Source organism: Hemitrygon akajei, chromosome 5 (genome assembly GCF_048418815.1).
Source record: "Hemitrygon akajei chromosome 5, sHemAka1.3, whole genome shotgun sequence".
Taxonomy (NCBI): Eukaryota; Metazoa; Chordata; class Chondrichthyes; order Myliobatiformes; family Dasyatidae; genus Hemitrygon; species Hemitrygon akajei.
The window spans coordinates 12,443,320-12,463,278 of NC_133128.1; the positions used below are offsets into that span (position 1 = coordinate 12,443,320).

The 19,959-nt window shown below is 47.7% G+C and overlaps 1 protein-coding gene across 1 annotated transcript in view; it reads right to left on the minus strand.

Annotated features, from left to right (window-relative positions):
* LOC140727493 (junctional adhesion molecule B-like) overlaps positions 1 to 17,515 on the minus strand; it is an 82,394-nt gene extending 64,879 nt beyond the window's left edge. The window contains exon 1 of the mRNA XM_073044849.1: positions 17,321 to 17,515. Within this exon, the coding sequence (XP_072900950.1) occupies positions 17,321 to 17,369 (49 nt within the window). The 5' untranslated portion in view covers positions 17,370 to 17,515. The remainder of the gene's footprint in view (positions 1 to 17,320) is intronic.
* Between the last annotated feature and the right edge of the window lie 2,444 nt (positions 17,516 to 19,959).

The following is a 19,959-nucleotide window of genomic DNA, read 5'->3' on the forward strand; positions in this document are numbered from 1 at the left end:
CACAGTACTGTAATTGTCAACTTGGAGCAGAGAGCGAGTTTGTAAACCTGGTAGTAGCAAAGGATGTTGGGAATGGTGAGGGTGGAGCACCAAGGGAGGGGTGTGGGACAGGTGGAGGAGAAAGACTGCCAGGGGCAGGAAATGGTACAGATCAAGACTCACTCAGCCCTGGGACACCAGGCAAGGTAATCTGATTGCAAACCATTGTTTCATTGATCATTACAGAATGAGAAGAAGTCATCACCCTGACACAGTGGTGTCAAATGTGGTGAACTACATATACCTGTCTGGACACGCCCCCCCCCCCCCCCCCCCCCCCGCTGACTGCTCCTGTGGCTCCTCCCACAGACCCTGGTATAAAGGCGATTGGAGGCACTGCTCCTCCCTCAGTCTCCAGGATGTTGTGTGGTGGTCTCTTGCTGCTGACGGTGCTTTCTTCCAGCCAATAAAAGCCTATCTTGACTCATGTCTCCGAGAGTTATTGATGGTGCATCAATTTTATTGGCTGGAAATTTTTAAACATGGAAATTATTATACGTCTGGAAAAATTGGACATTGATCCTCAAGCCCCAGAAACAGCCATTGCCTTTGAACTCTGGCTTGCATGCTTCCAATCATACTTGGAAGAGATTCCCGTGACTGAGCCCGCTATCATGCACAAAATCCTCCTCTCCAGAGTCAGTCCAAAGGTATACTCCCTTATCAGGGACCTGCCGACCTACCAAGGGGCACTGGACGCCCTCAAAAGACAGTACCTGTGGCCGGTGAGCACCGTCTACGCAAGTCATCGCTTAACGATGTGGCAGCAGTGAGCCAGAGAGTCGAGCGCTGAGTTTGTCTGGGCCCTACACACACTCGTGTGGGCCTGCAACTGCAGGGGACTGACGGCGGAACAGCATGCGGAGCTCCGGGTACAAGACGCCTTCGTTACGGGGATCAGGTCAGTGTACGTGTGCCAGCGGCTGCTGGAAAACGCTGATCTTACCTTACACTCGGCAATCGAGCTGGCTGACATGCTGGAGGCTGCTCTGCACAACGCTGACGCTGTCCAGCCGCGCGATCTCCCGCTGGCCCCGTGGACGCCGCAGACCCCGCCACCCGGCCAATCGACCTCAGCTGCTGCCACTCGCGAGTCCACGAACTCCCCGAAACCCTCCGGCGAAGTGACCACAGCGGCTGTCAGTCGCAAGTCCGCGCAGTGTTACTTCTGCGGACTCGAAAAGCACCCCCGAAAACGCTGCCCAGCCCCAGAAGCGACCTGCTCCAGCTGCGGAAAGAAGGGCCATTTCGCCAAGGTCTGTAAGTCTAAACCATGAGCGGGGTCGAGCAGCGCCGTGTGTGAGGCATGGGGGTCGCCATCTTGGTCGCCACCATCTTGCCTGCCCACCTCGTGCGAGGCATGGGGGCAGCCATCTCTGTCGCCGCCATCTTGCCTGCCTGCCTCGTGCGAGGCATGGGGCGGCCATCTTTGTCGGCACCACCTCGCCCCGCCTCCAACCCACGGGTGCTTACCGGGCACCAAGACGGTGATTCAACTCTGGCCTCCGTAACCCTTGACCAAAGCGCCCCACACCAGCTTGCAAGGTCAATGATGCACATCCTGGTGGAGGGACACAGGACTAGCTGCCTGTTTGACATGGGCAGCACTGAGAGTTTTATTCACCCGGACACAGTGCAACGCTGCGGACTTGTGACATGGCCGGTAAGCCAGAGGGTCACCATGGCTTCTGGGTCGCACTCCACAGACATCTGGGGGGGGGGGGGGTTGTGTAGTGACATTGGTGGTGCAGGGCACAGAATATCGGCACTTTGCGCTACTGGTCATGCCTCAACTGTGCGCGCCTGTGCTATTGGGGCTGGACTTCCAGAGCCACCTCGAAAGTGTGACTATGGCATATGACGGGCCCTTCCCACCACTCACTGTCAGGAATCCTCAGTTTTGTGGGACTTTGTCATATACCCCACTACTGACCCGCACATCCCACCCAGCACCATGCCAACAGCTGCGCTACTGACACCATTTGCAGCCTCTCCACCCTCAAGATCCCTCCCCCACTGCTGTTCGCCAACCTGACCCCCGACTGTAAACCTGTGGCAACTAAAAGCTGGAGGTACAGCGCGGGGGACAGGGCCTTCATTAAGTCGGAGGTGCAGCGGCTGCTCAGGGAGGGGATCATTGAGCCGAGCACAAGTCCTTGGAGGGCCCAGGTGGTTGTTGTTCGGACCGGGCAGAAAAATAGGATGGTCGTGGACTATAGCCAGACCATCAATAGGTTCACGCAGCTTGATGCGTACCCACTACCCCGCATTGTGGATATGGTCAATCAGATAGCTCAGTACAAGGTGTACTCGACAATAGATTTGAAATCCGCTTACCACCAGCTCCCCATCCGCCCGGAGGACCGCCCCTACACCGCCTTCGAGGCGGGCAGCAGGCTCTATCACTTCCTGCGTGTCCCCTTTGGTGTCACAAATGGTGTCTCTGTCTTCCAGAGGGAAATGGACCGGATGGTGGACCAGTGCCAACTGAAGGCCACATTTCCATATCTGGATAACATCACCATCTGCGGTCACGACTGGCCGGATCACAACACCAACCTCCAACGATTTTTCCAAGTGGCCGAAGCTTTGAACCTTACCTATAACAGGGACAAGTGTGTGTTCGGAACCACCCGACTCGCTGTCCTTGGGTATGTCGTGGAGAACGGGGTCATTGGCCCTGATCCCGACCGTATGCGCCCCCTGTTAGAACTCCCTCTTCCCACCACCCTCAGAGCCCTCAGACAGTGCCTGGGCTTCTTTTTCTATTACGCCCAATGGGTCCCTCACTACGCAGACAAGGCCCGCCCCCTGGTCAAGTCCACCACATTTCCCCTCTCTGCCGAGGCCCTTGCGGCCTTCAGCCGCATTAAAGGGGACATTGCCAAAGCAACGATGCATGTGGTGGACGAGACCATTCCCTTCCAAGCAGAGAGTGATGCCTCCGACTTTGCGCTGGCTGCTACCCTCAATCAGGCAGGAAGGCCGGTAGCATTCTCCTCTCGTACCCTTCAAGGCCCTGAAATTCGGCACTCCGCGGTGGAGAAAGAAGCCCAGGTCATAGTGGAAGCTATTAGGCACTGGAGGCACTATCTCGCCGGCAAAAGGTTCACCTTGCTGACCTACCAGCACTCAGTTGCGTTCATGTTCAGCAACCAACAGCGGGGCAAAATCAAAAATGATAAAATTTTGCGATGGAGAATAGAACTCTCCACCTACTACTATGATATCCTGTACCGGCCTGGAAGGCTCAATGAGCCCCTGATGCCCTATCCCAGGGAGCGTGTGCCAGCATGCAGCTCGACCAGCTATACGCATGCAGATCTTTGCCACCCGGGGGTCACCTGATTTTACCATTTTGTGAAAGCCCGGAACCTGCCTTACTCCCTTGAGGACATCAGGACGATGACCAGGGACTGCCAAGTCTGCGCTGAGTGCAAACCGCACTTCTACCATCCTGAAAAGGCATAACTTATCAAGGCCACCCACCCCTTTGAGCGACTGAGTGTTGACTTTAAGGGCCCCCTTCCCTCCACCAATCGCAATGTCTACTTTCTCAACATTATCAACCAGTACTCGCGGTTCCCCTTTGCCATCCCCTGCCCCGACACCACTGCCACGTCCATCATAAAAGCCCTGCGCCAGCTCTTCACTCTGTTCAGATATCCCTGCTATATCCACAGTGACAGAGGGTCCTCCTTTATGAGTGACGAGCTGCGCCAGTACCTGCTGGCTAGGGGCATTGCTACTAGTAGGACCATGAGCTATAATCCCCGGGGAAATGGACAGGTGGAGAGGGAGAATGCCACGGTGTGGAAGGCCACACTTTTAGCCCTTAAGTCAAAGGGGTTGCCGGTCTCTCGATGGCAGGAGGTCCTCCCCGAGGCACTCCACTGCATCCGCTCCCTGTTATGTACGTCCACCAATGCCACCCCTCATGAGCGCCTCTTTTCTTTTCCCAGGAAGTCTGCCACTGGGACCACCCTACCGACTTGGCTGATGTTCCCAGGGCCAGTGCTGCTCCGGAAACATGTGAGGAGCAATAAATACTCCCTGCTGGTCGAGAGGGTTCACCTACTACATGCGAACCCCCAGTATGCCTACGTGGTCTTACCTGATGGGCGGGAGGACATGGTCTCCGTCCACGACCTGGCGCCCGCAGGAGCAGCAGACCCCTACCCCGAACACTCCACGGTGACTATGAACCCCGTACCCGCCAAGGTCCATACCCACGAGACACCGCATACACCAAGCCCTACACAGACTCCTCACGACACTCCCATACCGGGCGCCACGCACACGCATGAGGGATCACTGATGCCTAATGGGCTGACACCTCAAGTCAGGCCGGAGCCAGCACAACCACCGTCACTGGTGCAATCACCACCGGCACCTGTGCAATCACCACAACCGTCTCCGGTGCAATCACCACCGGCACCTGTGCAATCACCGCCGGTGCTACGTAGATCGCAACGACAGATTCGACCACCTGATAGACTTAACCTGTAAATATACTTGTAAGAAACTTCGCCCCATGGGGACTCTCTTTTAAAACAAAGGGGGGGTGAATGTGGTGAACTACATATACCTGTCTGGACACACCCTCCCCCGCTGACTGCTCCTGTGGCTCCTCCCACAGACCCCTGTATAAAGGCGATTGGAGGCACTGCTCCTCCCTCAGTCTCCAGGATGTTGTGTGGTGGTCTCTTGCTGCTGACGGTGCTTTCTTCCAGCTAATAAAAGCCTATCTCGACTCACGTCTCCGAGAGTTATTGATGGTGCATCATCAAGAAAACAACCTCTCCCTCAACTTCACAAAAACAAAAGGAGCTGGTTGTGGACTACAGGAGGAATGGAGACAGGCTCACCCCTATTGACATCAATGGATCTGGGGTTGAGAGGGTAAACAGTTTTAAGTTTCTAAACATCGCCAAGGATCTCACCAAGTCTGATTTTCTTTCCATTTCTTCAACACTTCCTGTTCCTCCACCTATCTTGGTGTCATCTGTAAATTTAGCCACAAAACCATTTAATCCATAATCTAAATCATCGATATACAGAGTAAAAAGAGGCCCCCCAACACCGACCCCTGTGGAACACCACTAGTAACCGGCAACCAACCAGAATAGGATCCCTGTATTCCCACTCTTTGCTTTCTGCCTATCAGCCAATGCTCCACCCATTCCAATATCCTTCCTGTAATTCCATGGGCTCTCATCTTATTAAGCAGCCTCTTATGCGGCACCTTATCAAAGGCCTTTTGAAAATCCAAATACACAATATCCACAGCCTCTCCCTTGTCAATCTTATTTGAGATTACCTCAAAAATTTCCCATAGGTTGGTGAGGCAGGATCTTCCCTTCATGAAACCATGCTGGCTTGGGCCTACTTTGCCATAAAACCTCAAGGTAATTCATAATCTCATCCTTGAGGATCGACTCCAATAACTTTCCAACTACCAATGTCAGACTAATAGGTCCGTCATTTTCTTTTTGCTGCCTCCCCCCCCCCCCCCCCACTTCTTAAACAACAGAACTACATTTGTGACCTTCCAGTCCTCTGGAACCGTGCCAGAGTCAACTGATTCCTGGAAGATTATTTCCAATGCCTCCACAATCACCAAAGCCACCTCCTTCAGAATCCGTGGATGCACTTCATCCGGTCCGGGAGACTTATCTAGCTTTAGTCCATTTAGCTTCTCAAGCATTTTCTCTCTAGTAATCTTGACTGTACCTAATTCTATTCCCTAAGACCTATGGCTATCAGGTATGTTGCTAATGTCTTCCACTGTGAAGACTGATGCAAAATACTCATTTAGCTCCTCTGCCATCTCTTTGTTACCCATTATAATTTCTCCAGCATCCTTTTCAATAGGTCCTATATCTACCCATGTCACTCTTTTACTCTTCATATATTTAAACACACACACACACACAAAATGCTGGAGGATTCCAGCAGGTCAGGTAGCATCTATGGAGCAAAATGAATAGTTGGTGTTCAGGCCGTGATGCTTTATCAGGACTGATCTTATAAACCTCCCTGAGGTCACCAATCAGCCTCCTACAGTGCAAGTAAGAAAGCCCCAAGCTAACTAGTCTCAAACCTTCCAGACCCAGTAACATGTTTATTTTATTTAATTAGTGACCACAGTGCAGAGTAGGCCCTTCCAGGCCTTTGAGCCACGCTGCCCGAGCAACCATGACTATTCCGATTTCACCCTGATGAAGGGTCTTGGCCCAAAACGTCAACTATTTACTCTTTTCCATTGATGCTGCCAGTCCTGTCCAAATTCCTCCAGCATTTTGTGTGTGTTGTGTTGGATTTCCAGCATCTGCATATTTTCTCGTGTTTGTGTTAAACTTAACCTAATCATGGGACAATTTACATTGACCAATTCGCCTACCCAAATGACTTCGGACTGTGGGAGGAACCTGGGGAAAACCCTTGCATTTCATGGGAAGGGTGTTCAGACACCTTATAGAGGACACCAGAAATGAATTCCGATACCACAGGCTGGAACAGCATTGGGCTAACTGCTAGGTTACCATGGCACCCACATCTGAGGGCTTTAGTTACAAGGAGAGACTGGATAGGCTGTGGCGTTTTTTCTGGAGTGTAGGAGGCTGAGGGGTGACCTCAGCTTCCTTCAAACTACCCTTTCCAGCTTATTGTTTTCCTGAACTCTTAAGGACAGACGTCTAGCCTACTCACTCTCTCATGGGACGGACAAACCAACAGGAACAGGCCTAGAGAACCCTCACTGCGGTTCCTCTAAAGCTGGGGTTCCCAACCTTTTTAATGCCATGAACCCCACCATTAACCAAAGTGTCCGTGAACTCCAGGCTAGCAGCCCCTGCTCTAAATAAAGATTTTTTTAAAAAATAAGGATGCCAAAACTGCACTCAACACTCCAGCTGTGGCCCCACCAAGGCTCTGTATAACTGCAGTAAGACATCTTTACTTGCCTTCCCGATAGCTTGTTGCACTAATTTTCAGTATACAAAGCTACCCAAGTCCTTCTGGCCAACAACATTTTTCAGTCTGTCAGCTTTTGTTGAAAGAGGATTTAACCTGCAAGTAAAGCTGTCTTACTGCAGTTATACAGAGCCTTTGGTGGGGCCACAGCTGGAGTGTTGAGTGCAGTTTTGGCATCCTTATTAAAAAAAAAAATCTTTATTTAGAGCAGGGGCTGCTAGCCTGGAGTTCACGGACACTTTGGTTAATGGTGGGGTTCATGGCATTAAATAGGTTGGGAACCCCAGCTTTAGAGGAACCGCAGTGAGGGTTCTCTAGGCCTGTTCCTGTTGGTTTGTCAGCTTTTCTGTTGTACTACAGAAGCAGATTGCCTCAGACGTGTTCCTGTGATCCCCTGTTCTATGTTCTGTATCCCTGTCTTCCCATTATCCCCCCCCCCCCCCATCCTTCTCTCTACGTTCTTGTCAGATCCTGTCATGGCACCTTATCTGATGACAATTCAAATTCACACAATACATTTAAGATTTGAAAAAATTTTGCTCAAAGTCATTTTCTATTCCTCATGAGGTAAAATCACGGCAGAATTTTGTCAACTTCCCTTGTGTGTTTGCCTTAAATTTAAAATGGCCTTTAAAATGCTGACACTGCAGGAACATGACCTCTTTTGGTGGTTGGTGGGGGCTTAAAAAGGGGTGGATATCCCAGAAAAGAAGTGGAAAAACAACAACAATTCTGCAAGTCATTCCTAATTTAATTGGTTTAGAATTCAAATCGAAAGCTGATGAGGTTCGCTGGAGTTTGATGTCAGGCAACCAGAAAGTGCCAAATAACTAAAACACAAATACCCCAAATTCAATCAAGCAAAAGCTGAAAGCTAGATCCCTGATTAAATTCACCGATTACCGTTATTCCCCAGCACTCTGAAAAGGCCGTACAAGACGTGACAAGATAATCGCAGAATCTGCCCCATCATCTCTGTGCCAACACTATGAAACTGAGTTGGCCAGTGAGACCCACTCCCATATCCTTCTCTTTGAAGGTTATGGTTGGGAAAACAGCGTCCACCACCCTTGCACTATTGCGTTCCAGGCTGGCAACAAGTGGTTGCCAGGCAACAGATCTCCTCACCTCCCACAGCTCCCTAGCTTTGTACTTTCCATTTAGAAAATCAGAAACCAGTGGGAAAACAGATTCTCCCCACCCTCAAACTTTGATTTCAACTCCCTCCCTCTGTTAAACCTCTCCTTAACCACCCCGCTCCAAAGGAAACTACTTACTTTGTTTTTAAAAAAAAAACTAGCACAATATTGTGGGCCAAATGGCCTGCTAAATGAACTGTTTCATGTTCTACCTCAACCTGAAGGACTGCAGATACTGAAATCTGGAATAATGCTGAAGGAACTCTGCAGGTCGAGCAACTTCTAGGCTCTTGTGCACTTTGAGTCCTTGTATCACTCCTGTGTGCCTTGCACTGTGTCTGGTATAATTTTTTGTTATAATTTTGATAAACAAAAATGCCTCTCTTGGATTTTAAATATGAAAGCAGTATGTAGTTTTTGCAGACATAAAACAGTTCATCTGTAAATTACATGACATTGCTACCGATTTTGTACAGAAAGTTTAATGTCCTTCTGTTTATTTATTTAAGATACAGTGCAGAGTAAGGCCTTTTGGGCCCTTCTGCCCAGCATCCCCACCCACCCCGATTTAATCCTAGCCTAATTACAGGACAATTTACAATGACCAATCAACCTATGCCTTTGGACTGTGGGAAGAAACCAGAGCATCTTGAAGAAACCCATGTGGTTATAGGAAAAAAAGTATACAAATTCCTTACGTTTGGAATTGAACCTGGGCTGCCGGTCTTGTAAAGCGTTGTGCTGACCACTATGCTATGCTTCAAACAAATCCACAAACAACAATTCCACAACCTACAGGCTCACTTTCAAGGATTCAACAACTTACACTCTCAGTACTGCATTGAGAATTTGCCTTCTTTTGCACATTGGTTGTTTGTCACCCTTTGTTCTTGTATAGTTTTCATAAATTCTATTGTATTTCATTATTTTTCTTGTAAGTGCCACCAAGAAAATGAATCTCAAGGTAGTCCAGGAACATACACTCAGTGGCCACTTTATTAGGTACACCTATACGCCAGCTCATTAAAGCAAATATATAATCAGCCAATCAAGTGGCAGCAACTCAGTGCATAAAAGCATGCAGGCATGGTCAGGAGGTTCAGTTGTTGTTCAGATCAAACATCAGACTAGAGAAGAAACTGGATCAAAGCGACTTTGACCATGGAATGATTGTTGGTGCCAGGCGGGGTGGTTTTTGTATCTTAGTACGTGCACATCTCCTGAGATTGTCACACACAACCGTCTCTAGAATTCAGAGAACAGTGCAAAAAAAATCCATTGAGAGGCAGTTCTGTGGGTGAAAACACCTTGTTAGTGAGAGGTCAGAGGAGAATGCCCAGAATGGTCAAGATGACTGACTCAAATAACCACGTTACACCAGTGGCGTGCGGAAGAGCATCTCTGAATGCACAAAGTTCAAAGTAAATTTATTATCAGAGTATATCTATGTCACCATATACAATCCTAAGATTCATTTTCTTGCAGGCATTCTCAATAAATCCATAACAGAACCAATGGAAGAACAGCAGTCAGCATGTCAACACTTGACGTGGATGGGCTACAGCGGAAGGAGACCACGAACACACATTCTGTGGTCATTAGGTACAGGAGGTATCAAATAAAGTCAGCATGGAGTGTGCATATTTTGCTAATAAATTTATTTTGACTTTGAACGGTGTTATTTTTACAGTGAATGCCCACAAGAAAATGAATCTCTGGGTTCTATATGGTGGTACATATGTACTTGGATAATAAATTTACTTTGAATGTTGAACCAGCCCCAACTTTACATTCCCTTTTAACGACCTGCAGCTAAAATTCTATCTTTAGAGTATTTTTCTGCTTCAAAATCTATAAATACATTTCTCAAAATGCAGTACATTTTGCCTGGTATTTTTCTTTCCTCTCACATGCAAAGGTCTGAGACAGTGAGAAGAAACGTGGAAAGCTGCCAAGGGATGGGAGTACACACTGGACATGTTGCTCTTCAGATACTGGAACTAATGTCGTTACTGCTGCACTTGTTGACGGCTTGCCAAGGCCGAGGGAACAGGGATTCAGCAGAAGCAAACCAGAACTCTCCATGAACTTTCCAGAAAAACAAAGGAATTAAGAGGCCCACTTCTATCGTTCTAGATCTTCGCTAAAGACTGTCCTTCAGTTATCTAGGAGGTGACATTTCAAAAAAATAAGCTACATGTTTCTCAGTGTTCATCAGCTATTCAATGACAATTAGTGACAGTTACTAAACGCTGTCCTGGCTAGGAATACAAGAATCACACAAGTAAATCTGGGCGAGGAACCAGTCCCCAAGGAAGCAAACCACAGCTATAGAAGAGACATGGAGATGCACTGAGGCAGAAACCTCCTCCTAAATTACTTTTAAAAACCAAGATAAAAACCTCAAGGTGGAGGAGAAACACCTTGTATTCTAACTGGGTACCCTCCAACCTGATGGCGTGAGCATCGATTTCTCACTCCTCCCCTCCCCGCCTTTTTACCTATTCTCACCTGCTTATTACATCTCCCCTCCCCCCCAGGTCCCCTTCTCCTATTGTCCACTCTCCTCTCCTATCAGATTCTTCCTTCTCCAGCCCTTGACCTTTCCCACCCACCTGGCTTCACCTATCACCTTCAGCTAGCCCCTTTCCCCTCTCCTCACCTTTTAATTCAGGCATCTCTCCCCTTCCTTACCAGGCCTGATGAGGGGTCTCACCTCAAAATGTCGACTGTTTACTCCCCCCCCCCCATGGTTGCTGCCTGACCTGCTGAGTTCCTCCAGCATTTTGTGTGTGTTGCTTTGGATTTCCAGCATCTGCAGATTTTTTCGTGTTGATGAATCAACAAAAGCGATTTAACAGGATTCTGCTCAGAGAGCAAGATATTTGGCCCATCTTACTTAGAGTAATCTGGTATGGAAACATACCATAATGCGATTACAGCGCCAGTGATCTGGGTTCAATTCCTGCCACTGTCTGCAAGGAGTTTGCACACTCACTCTGTGACCGTGTGAGTCTCCTCCAGATTTACTGGCTTCCTCCCACATTCCGAAAGACAGTTTGTGAGTTATGGGCACGCCGCGTTGGCATCAGAAGTGATCGCACATCTTTGATCTCTGTTGGTTGTTGACACAATTAACGCATTTCATTGGATGTTTCAATGTACATGTGACAACTTTATAAAGGGCCATTCGACCCAACTCATCCATGCCAATCAAGATACCTTTCTGATGTAGTCCAATTTGCCTGCATCCCGCTAAACCTTTCCTATCTGTGAACCTGTCCAACATTGTAATGGTATCTGCCACTACCTCTTCTTCTGTACCTCTTGACATTTACCCACCTCCATTTGTCTCAGATCCCTCTTAAATCTTTCTCCTCTCACCTTGAACCTATATCTGCTAGATTTAGATTCCCCTACCCTGGGAAAACAGCATTCACCACATTGACTAACTTACTGAAATACAGTGCAGAATAGGCCCTTCCAGCCACGCCACACTGCAATCCCCCCATTTAACCCTAGCTTAATCATTGCAAATTGATAACTTACAATGACCAGGTAACCTACCAATCTGTAGGTGATTGGACTGTGAGGAAACCGGAGCATCCGGAGGAAACCCACACGGTCACGGGGGGGGGGAAGTGTACAAACTCCTTACAGAGAGCGGCAGGAATTGAACGCGGGTCGCCTGTACCATGAAGTGTTGTGCTAACCATTACCCTCCCGTGCTGCCTCCATGTCCCTCATGATTTTTATGCACCTCCGTAAGTTCAAAGTAAATCTATTATCAAAGCACAGATATATCAGCATACACAACCCTGAGGTTCATTTTCCTGCAGGCATTCACAGTAAACACAAACACAATAGAATCAATGAATGACTGCACTCAATAGGACAAACAATAGCCACTGTGCAAATAAACTGTGCATATAGAAAAAATAACAATAATAATAAAAAATAAATAATCAATAAATATCGAGAACATGAGAAAGGGTCCTCAGCCTTCTTCACTCCAGGAAAACAGTCCCAACCTATCCGGTCTCTTTTTATAACTCCAGCATTCCAGTCCTGGCAGCGTCCTTATGAATCTTTTCTGCATCCACTCCAGCTTAATCACACTTTGCCTCTGGTATAGTGACCAGAACTGCACACAGTATCGTTGGTGAGACATCACCAACATTTGGTACAGCCGTCACATGGCAGCCCAACTCAGGAAGCAGATGAAGGTGTTTGACACACTTGCCTTCACCCCGTCTACCCACGTCACCACTTTCAGGGAACTACGTACTTCTATCTCGAGATCGTCCTGCTATTTATTGTGCAAGTACAGCCCTGGTTTTGGGCTGTCCAGGGAGGGGTAGCACCTCTGGTGAGGAGCTTGTTGTGTCCATTCCAGGGCAGCTCGCTCACCTTTGTGCCCCACCAGACACTCAGCTCTCACCTGTGGCTCCAAGTAGCTGTTTGCAGGCGACAGTGGCCGTACCCCAGTACACCGCTCCAACAGGCGGGCTAAACTAGGCGAGGGTAGCCAGCAACACAAACAAGAGAAAATCTGCAGATGCTGAAAATCCAACCAACACACAGGCACAGGAAGGGTCTCGGCCCGAATTGTCGACTGTGCTCTTTTCCACAGGTGCTCCCTGGCCCGCGGAGTTCCTCCAGCATTCTGTGAGGGTAATCAGCACCCTCATACCCCGGTGAGAAAGGGGTATGCCTGTCCTAGCATGCGGAGTCAGCTCCAGCGCACCGGGAGAACGAGGTCTAGAGCGAGATCCAGTGGCTGGGAAGAGGGTTCGGCAACACTCCACAGAGAGTGAAGGGCAGGACAAGGCTCAGAAGGCGTCATGGTCATCCACTGCAACCAGGAACGTCCCCAGTTTGTGACACTTGTTCGTATCCCTGGACCCGGAATTCTGAGGTCAGGAGACTGGGACTGCCCCTGTGTGATGGCTTTTTCTCTTTAAAAACTCCCGCACAGGTCTCCTGTCACCGCCACTGGGAAATTGCTGCTGAGCAATGCCTTCTCTTCCCCTCCGCCTCCTAATCAGCCTCTGCCCTCCCCCTTCCTGTAGGTCAGCCATAGGATAAAGAAAAAGCGCTGCTGGAAGAAGAGAGCCTTCCTTGGACTCTCCCCCCCCCCCCCCCACTACTCATCGAGCTAACTCTGCATTGTTGGGGCTGGGCAAGAGGACCCCCCGCACGTCATATTGGGCTAGAGGCCAGAGGTCAGGAACACTGTTCCAGAGGCTCGAGCCCGAATCTCACTGACGCCAACAGGGGCAACTTAAATGCAAATAACTTGGCCTGGAATTAAAAAGCTAGCGTCAGTAAAGGCTGAAGGCACGTAGCACCAGTTTCAAGGACAGCTTCGACTGAACGCAGCTCTTGTACATTAAAATGGACTCTTCACTTCACAATCTACCTCATTATGGTCTTGCGTCTTATTGTCTATCCCCACTGCACTGAGTTTCTCCAACATTTTGTGTATGTTCTTCAAAAATTAAAGCACAGCTTAAGGGCTGGTGGGCAAACAGGAGAAATGGGCGATCTGATTGGTGCAAGCTAAAGCACAGAAGGTCAAAGGATCATTAGGATTTCCCTCTCCCCCCCCCATTAGTCACATGGTGTTGTAAAAGAAGGGCCCGAAGCATTGTTGAGAATCACTGCAAACGATCCCATTAATCTCTTTGACCCACTACCACCAGGAAGGAGGTACAGGAGCATCAGGACTAGGACTGTCAGACTGGGTAACAGCTTCTTCCCCCACGCTGTGAGACTAATGAATACCCTGCCACCACCTAAGTTTCATCATTAGGAGAGTCAGCTGTTTACTGTTTACCTGTGATGAGCAGAAAATGCATTTTGAATTATATTTTATTAACTTACTTATAGTAATATCTTGGTTTATGTGCTGTATGTGTTGTGGGTGCCCCGTGGTCTGGAGGAAAGTTGTTTCATTTGGTTGTGTACATGTACAGTCAGATGACAATAAACTTCACCTTGAAAAGAACGAATTTCACATCATGTAAGTTGTTGATAATATATCTGATATGGATTTGTATTGTTGGCAGTATCATCTTCTACTCCAGTCCTCCAGATGTAACTTGAACTACATACACAGAAAAGTTCCTTCCACCCACAGACTTTGTGCTGACAATCTGCTGAGGTTGGAAATCTAGAGCAACACTCACAAAATGCTGAAAGAACTCAGCAGGTCAGTCAGTATCAATGGAGGGGAATAAATAGTTGACGTTTTGGGCTGAGACCCTTCATCAGGACTGGAAAGGAAAGGGGACAGAAGCCAGAATGAGGTGGGGGGGGGAGGGGGAGAAGTGCTTCTGTGTTGCCAGCGGTATTTGTACATCAATTACAGCAAGTTTATTGATCAATTTGCACATACACAGACCATTCAACCCATCAATGGCCATGCCTAACATCATGTATCTATACTCAGGGGCCACTTTATTAGGTACACCTGTACACCAGCTAGTTAATGCAGATATCTAATCAGCCAATCATGTGACACCAACTCCAATCATAAAAACATGCAGATACGGTCGAGAGGGTTCAGTTTTCCCCCCCCATCCTGGCAAACATCAGAATGGGGAGGAAATGTGACCCAAGTGACTTTGCTGTAGAATGTTTGCTGGTGACAGGCAAGGTGGTTTGTGTATCTCAGAAACTGCTGATCCCCTGGGATTCTCATGCACAACAGTTCATGCAGAGAATAGAGCTTAAAAAAAAACAAACAAAAAATCCAGTGAGTGACAGTTCTGTCGACAAAAATACCCAGTTAATGAGAGAGGTCAGAGGAGAATGGCCAGACTGGTTCAGTCTGACAGGAAGGTGACAGTAACTCAAATAACCACACATTACAACAGTGGTGTGCAGAAGAGCATCTCTGAACACACATCAAATCTTGTAGTGGATGGGCTACAGCAGCAGAAGACCATGAACATATGCTCAGGTACAAGAGGTACCTAATAAAGTGGCCACTGAGTGTATACCAATCCCAGCTGCCCTTGTTAAAGACCACGGATGACTCTACTACAGTCTTGCCATGTTTTTAAAGATAAAGATTGTCCCTATTTGTACCTTGTAAAATTGAAATGTGCTGTTTACGTCAATGACCGACACTGACTGAGCTTATGCACTGGGGGCAGTCTGCAAGTGTCACCCCATGCTTCTACACCAACACAGCATGCCCACAGCTTACTAACCCCAGCCTGAAACTGAAGCACCGAGAGGAAACACACATGGTGATGGGGGGAATTTACAAACTCCTTACAGTGCTGGGAATTGAACGTTGATCACTGGTGCTGTAAAGCTTTACGCCAACTCCTACACTACCGTGTTACCACCTTGTACCCTACCATGACGTGGCTGTCACTGAGGAGCTGTGGATATGTTAAAGAGATAAGACCAGAAAATGCTCAAACCACTTTAGCAGTACGAATGATAAGAAAAACACTGTTAACATTAATTCTGCTTCTCCTTCCACGGATGCTGCCTGACCTGCAGAGTGTTTCCAGCTTTTATTTCAGACTTCCCGCACCTACTTATTTTGTTTCAGACTTCCCACATCTGCGGGTATTTATTTTGTTTCAGATTTCCTGCACCTGCGAATTTTTTTGTTCCAGTTTTCCCGCATCTGTTTTTTTTTGTTTTCATTTGCCCCTGAAAGACAATGAAACATAGGAACAGAAGTAGGCCATTCGGCCCATTGAGTCTGCTCCACCATTATTATCCCTCTCAACCCCATTCTCCTGCCTTCTCCCCGTAATCAAGAACCCATTGACCTCTGCTTTAAATATACCCAATGATGTGGCCTCCATAGCCATCTGGGGCAATTAATTCCATAGATTCACCTCCCTTTGGCTAAAGTAATTCTCCCTTATTTATGTCTGTTCTAAAGGGACATCCTTGTATTCTGAGGCTGTCTCTCTGGTATTAGACTCTCCCACTATATCCTGTCCATAGCCACTCTATCTAGGCCTTTCAATACTCATTACATTTCAATGAGATCCCCCTCATTCTTCTAAACTCCAACCAGTACAGACCTAGAGCTATCAAACGTTCCTATGTTAACCCTTTCATTAGAAGGGAGGTATGATTTACCCTCTCTCTCTCCCCCCCCCCCCCCCCCCCGTGTAACAGTATCAAGGGTCTGGCTTCCACCAATCACAGTCTTGGTTGGGAGCTCGAGTGCTGGAAAACAAAATCTAACTTGTTTAAAAAAAAGCTCAAGGAATTAACCCACACAAAATGCTGAAGGAACTCAGCAGGTCAGGCAGCATCTACGGAAAGGAATAAAGATTCAACGTTCAGGCCAAGATAAGGAACTGTCATCATTGATCAGGATGTCCCTAACTTTTAGAGAGAGTCGTCAAATTTATTCAAAGTTCAAAATTAAATTATTATCAAGATACACACGTCACCATATACAACTGAATCGAATTTATTCATATTTTGGAACAGATTAGAACACCTCCTACAGTACAGCCGGGCAATTAAAAAAAGACCCAAGAAACCAACCGCTCCGCTCGGCACTCTGCATCAATCCCAGCGTCTCCTCGCCGGAAAATACACAGGAATCACCGCTACCCCAACCCCAAAGTCCAGGAAGGTTCTCCTTGCACTGACTCGGGGGGTGGGGGGTGAACCATCACTTCAGAACCACCACAGTGCCTCTAGAATTTTCCATGCCCTGGCCAACCCATTTTGCACCCTTCCCCCACACTCTTTATATTCCCCTGTTTTTAAACACCAGCAGTCCTGGAATTGTCCAACTTCAATAAAAACTTTAAAACATAAAGCAAAAGTTAACGTGTGCTGATCCAAGAGTCTTATTCAAAACTTCTTGGTCCAGAACTATCTGGGAGGGGTAGGGCCCCTCCTTGTCCGATCGGGGGGGGGGGGTGTAATATACAAGTCAACAAGAGTTCAGGGGAGTAACTGCTCCAAAGTTTATTAACGGAGGATTTGTCAATCCTTTCCCCGCCGAGGGAATAACGGAACAGTTTTCGCTTCCCCAAGGTGAACTAACGGTCCTTGAATGGAAAATACTTGGCAAAGCCCACAGCTCGGAACAAAAGAGTTGATGCGGGGAGGGAGTGAGGGGCAGTCAGCGCGCACAATGTTACAAAACACTTGGCGAAGTTACTTACTGAGTTCCAAGAAACTTAAGGACAAGAAAAAGGCGCCGACCCTCCCCATTCCTCAAACTATATGTTCCTCCAAAACTTTTCCCGTGCGTCGCCAGGCAGTGTGGATGGGATGGGAGCGATAGTCGAGGATGTCCGACTCCGATCTACTGCCTCTACTCACGATTCCAGGCGTTTTTTTTTCCCAATTCTGCCGTCCGGAAATTAACCAGGCACTCCCTGGGTCCTAGCGTCCGGAAATTATTGTAGTTCAATCAGGAATTGAATTAGGAGCGCAGCACTGCATGTGCCCTGGTGCGGGTGGGGAGCGACTAAACTGGGAAATGCTTATCGTTCCTTATCTCAACCGCATTTTGGTAAACCGTTGTCCTCCTGCTTGCGTACAGGCAGAACCTAAAAAGCACGGCTCCTGAGATTAGGACAACTAAGAGATGGTCACGGGAGGTAGAGGAGTAATTCCTGAATTGCTTTGAGTCAGTGGACTGGACCGTACACAAGCACTCATCTAGAGATCTGAACGAATACACCACGGTTGTCACAGACTTCATTAAAATAGCCTGTCCCCGCTAAGTCATTTAGAGGCTACCACAATCAGAAGCCCTGGATGAACCATGAGATCTGAAATCTGCTTGAGGACATTCAAGTCTGGAGACCAAGAGGTGGAGATGTTATCTCGGGAAAGCCATCTCATCGGCGAAGTGGAAATTCCGGATCAAATTGGAATCAACCAGGGATGCTCGACTGCGTGGCAGGGTTTGAATGCTATCACTTCCTACAAAGTTAAATCAAGTGACCAGTGAGACAAGACTTTGCTTCCAGTTGAGCTCAATGCCTTCTAAGCTCTCTTTGATCATCGGAACATGGAGGAACCATGATGAACTTTCACATCTCATGAATCCATGGAAAGCATCTGCTCTGGATGGAGTACCCAGCCACGTACTAAGGACCTATGCTGACCAACTGGCTGGTGTGTTCACTGAGATCATTACCTCTCATTTCTGCAGTATGGCGTACCCACCTGCTTCAAGCAGGCTTCAATTATACCGGTGCCCAAGAAAAGCATGGTGACCTACCTCAATGACTATCGACCAGTGGCACTTACATACACAGTGACGAAGTGTTTTGAGAGGTTGGTGATGAAGCATATCAGCTCCTACCTGAGAGGTGACTTGGATCCGCTCCAATTTGCCTACCAGAGCATCAGGTCCACAGCAGATGCCATCTCATTGGCTCCTCACTCAGCCCCGGAACATCTGGATAGCAAAAGTGCATAATGTACATCAGGATGTCTTTATCAACTACAGGTCAACGTGAAATGCCATCAACCCCTCCAAGCTAATCAGTAAGCTTCAAGACCCTGGCCTCAGTACTTCCTTGTGCAATTGGATCCTGGATTTCCTCACTTGTAGACCCCAGTCAGTTCATATTGATAACAACATCTCTTCCATGATCTCCGTTGGCACAGATGCACATGAGCTTGTGTGCTTAGCCCCTGCTCTACTTACTTTACCCCTATGACAGTGAGGCTAAGCACAGCTCCAATGCCATACTCAAGTTTGTTGTGAGTTGAGTTAAAGGTGGTGATGAATCAGCATACAGGAGGGAGATTGCAAATTTACTTAAATGGTTTCATAACATCAACCCCTGCTTAATGTCAGCAAGACCAAAAAATAATTATAGACTTCAGGAGAGGGAACCCAGAGGTCCATGAGCCAGTCCTCATTGGTGGATCAGAAGAGGAGAAGGTTAGAAACTTTAAATTCCTGGGTGTTACTATTTAAGAGGACCTATCCTGGACCTAGCATGTCAGTGCAATTGTGGAAAAAGCACAGCAGCCCCTTACTTAGGAGTTTTCCCACTGTATCTCAGTATATGTCACAACATTCGACCAGATTACTAGTTTCTTCCCACAGATTCTGCTCGTCATGCCAAGATCTCCCAGGAGATTGGAGGCACAAGTATTGGCAGTTTCTTGAATCTGGAGCAACACACAAGATGCTGAAGAAACTGTAATATTGCCAGGAAGGAACATTAGAGCGCAAGGCAATGGAAAATAACAAATCACGCAGCATCTATGGAAGGGAGTAAACAGTCATTTCGGACTGAGGCTGAAAGGAAGGAGGAAAGGCCAGACTCAGCTCTTCTCCTCTTCCCATCATCACCATCTTATTCTGGCTTCTTTTCCCTTCCTTGCCAGTCCTGCTGAAGGGTCTTAGCCAAAATCATTGACTATTTATTCCTCTCCATAGATGATGAAAGACCTGCTGAGTCCTCCAGCACGTTACATGTGTCGCTCAAGATTTCCAGCATCTGCAGAAATTCTTATTTCAATTTAAGAAGTCTTGATTTTTAACAATCTGAAGAGACCACGAGGAAGAATGGGTGGGATGGATATATTTATATGTTGCTAAAAGATTAGGGAGGGAATTTCAAGCTGGCAACCATCACAACAGCAAGACAGAAGAACAAAACTATTCTGTATCTCCCTCAGAGCTTCCCCTGATTGGGAGATACCAGCCTCTCCCATCCCCTGTATAATAATCTATGAGCTCACTGCCTGTCAGCAGAACAATAGAGAAATATCTGTCTGGTTTGCAGTCAGAATTTCATTAGCTCTTGATACTTATTTTGAATAAAAAACA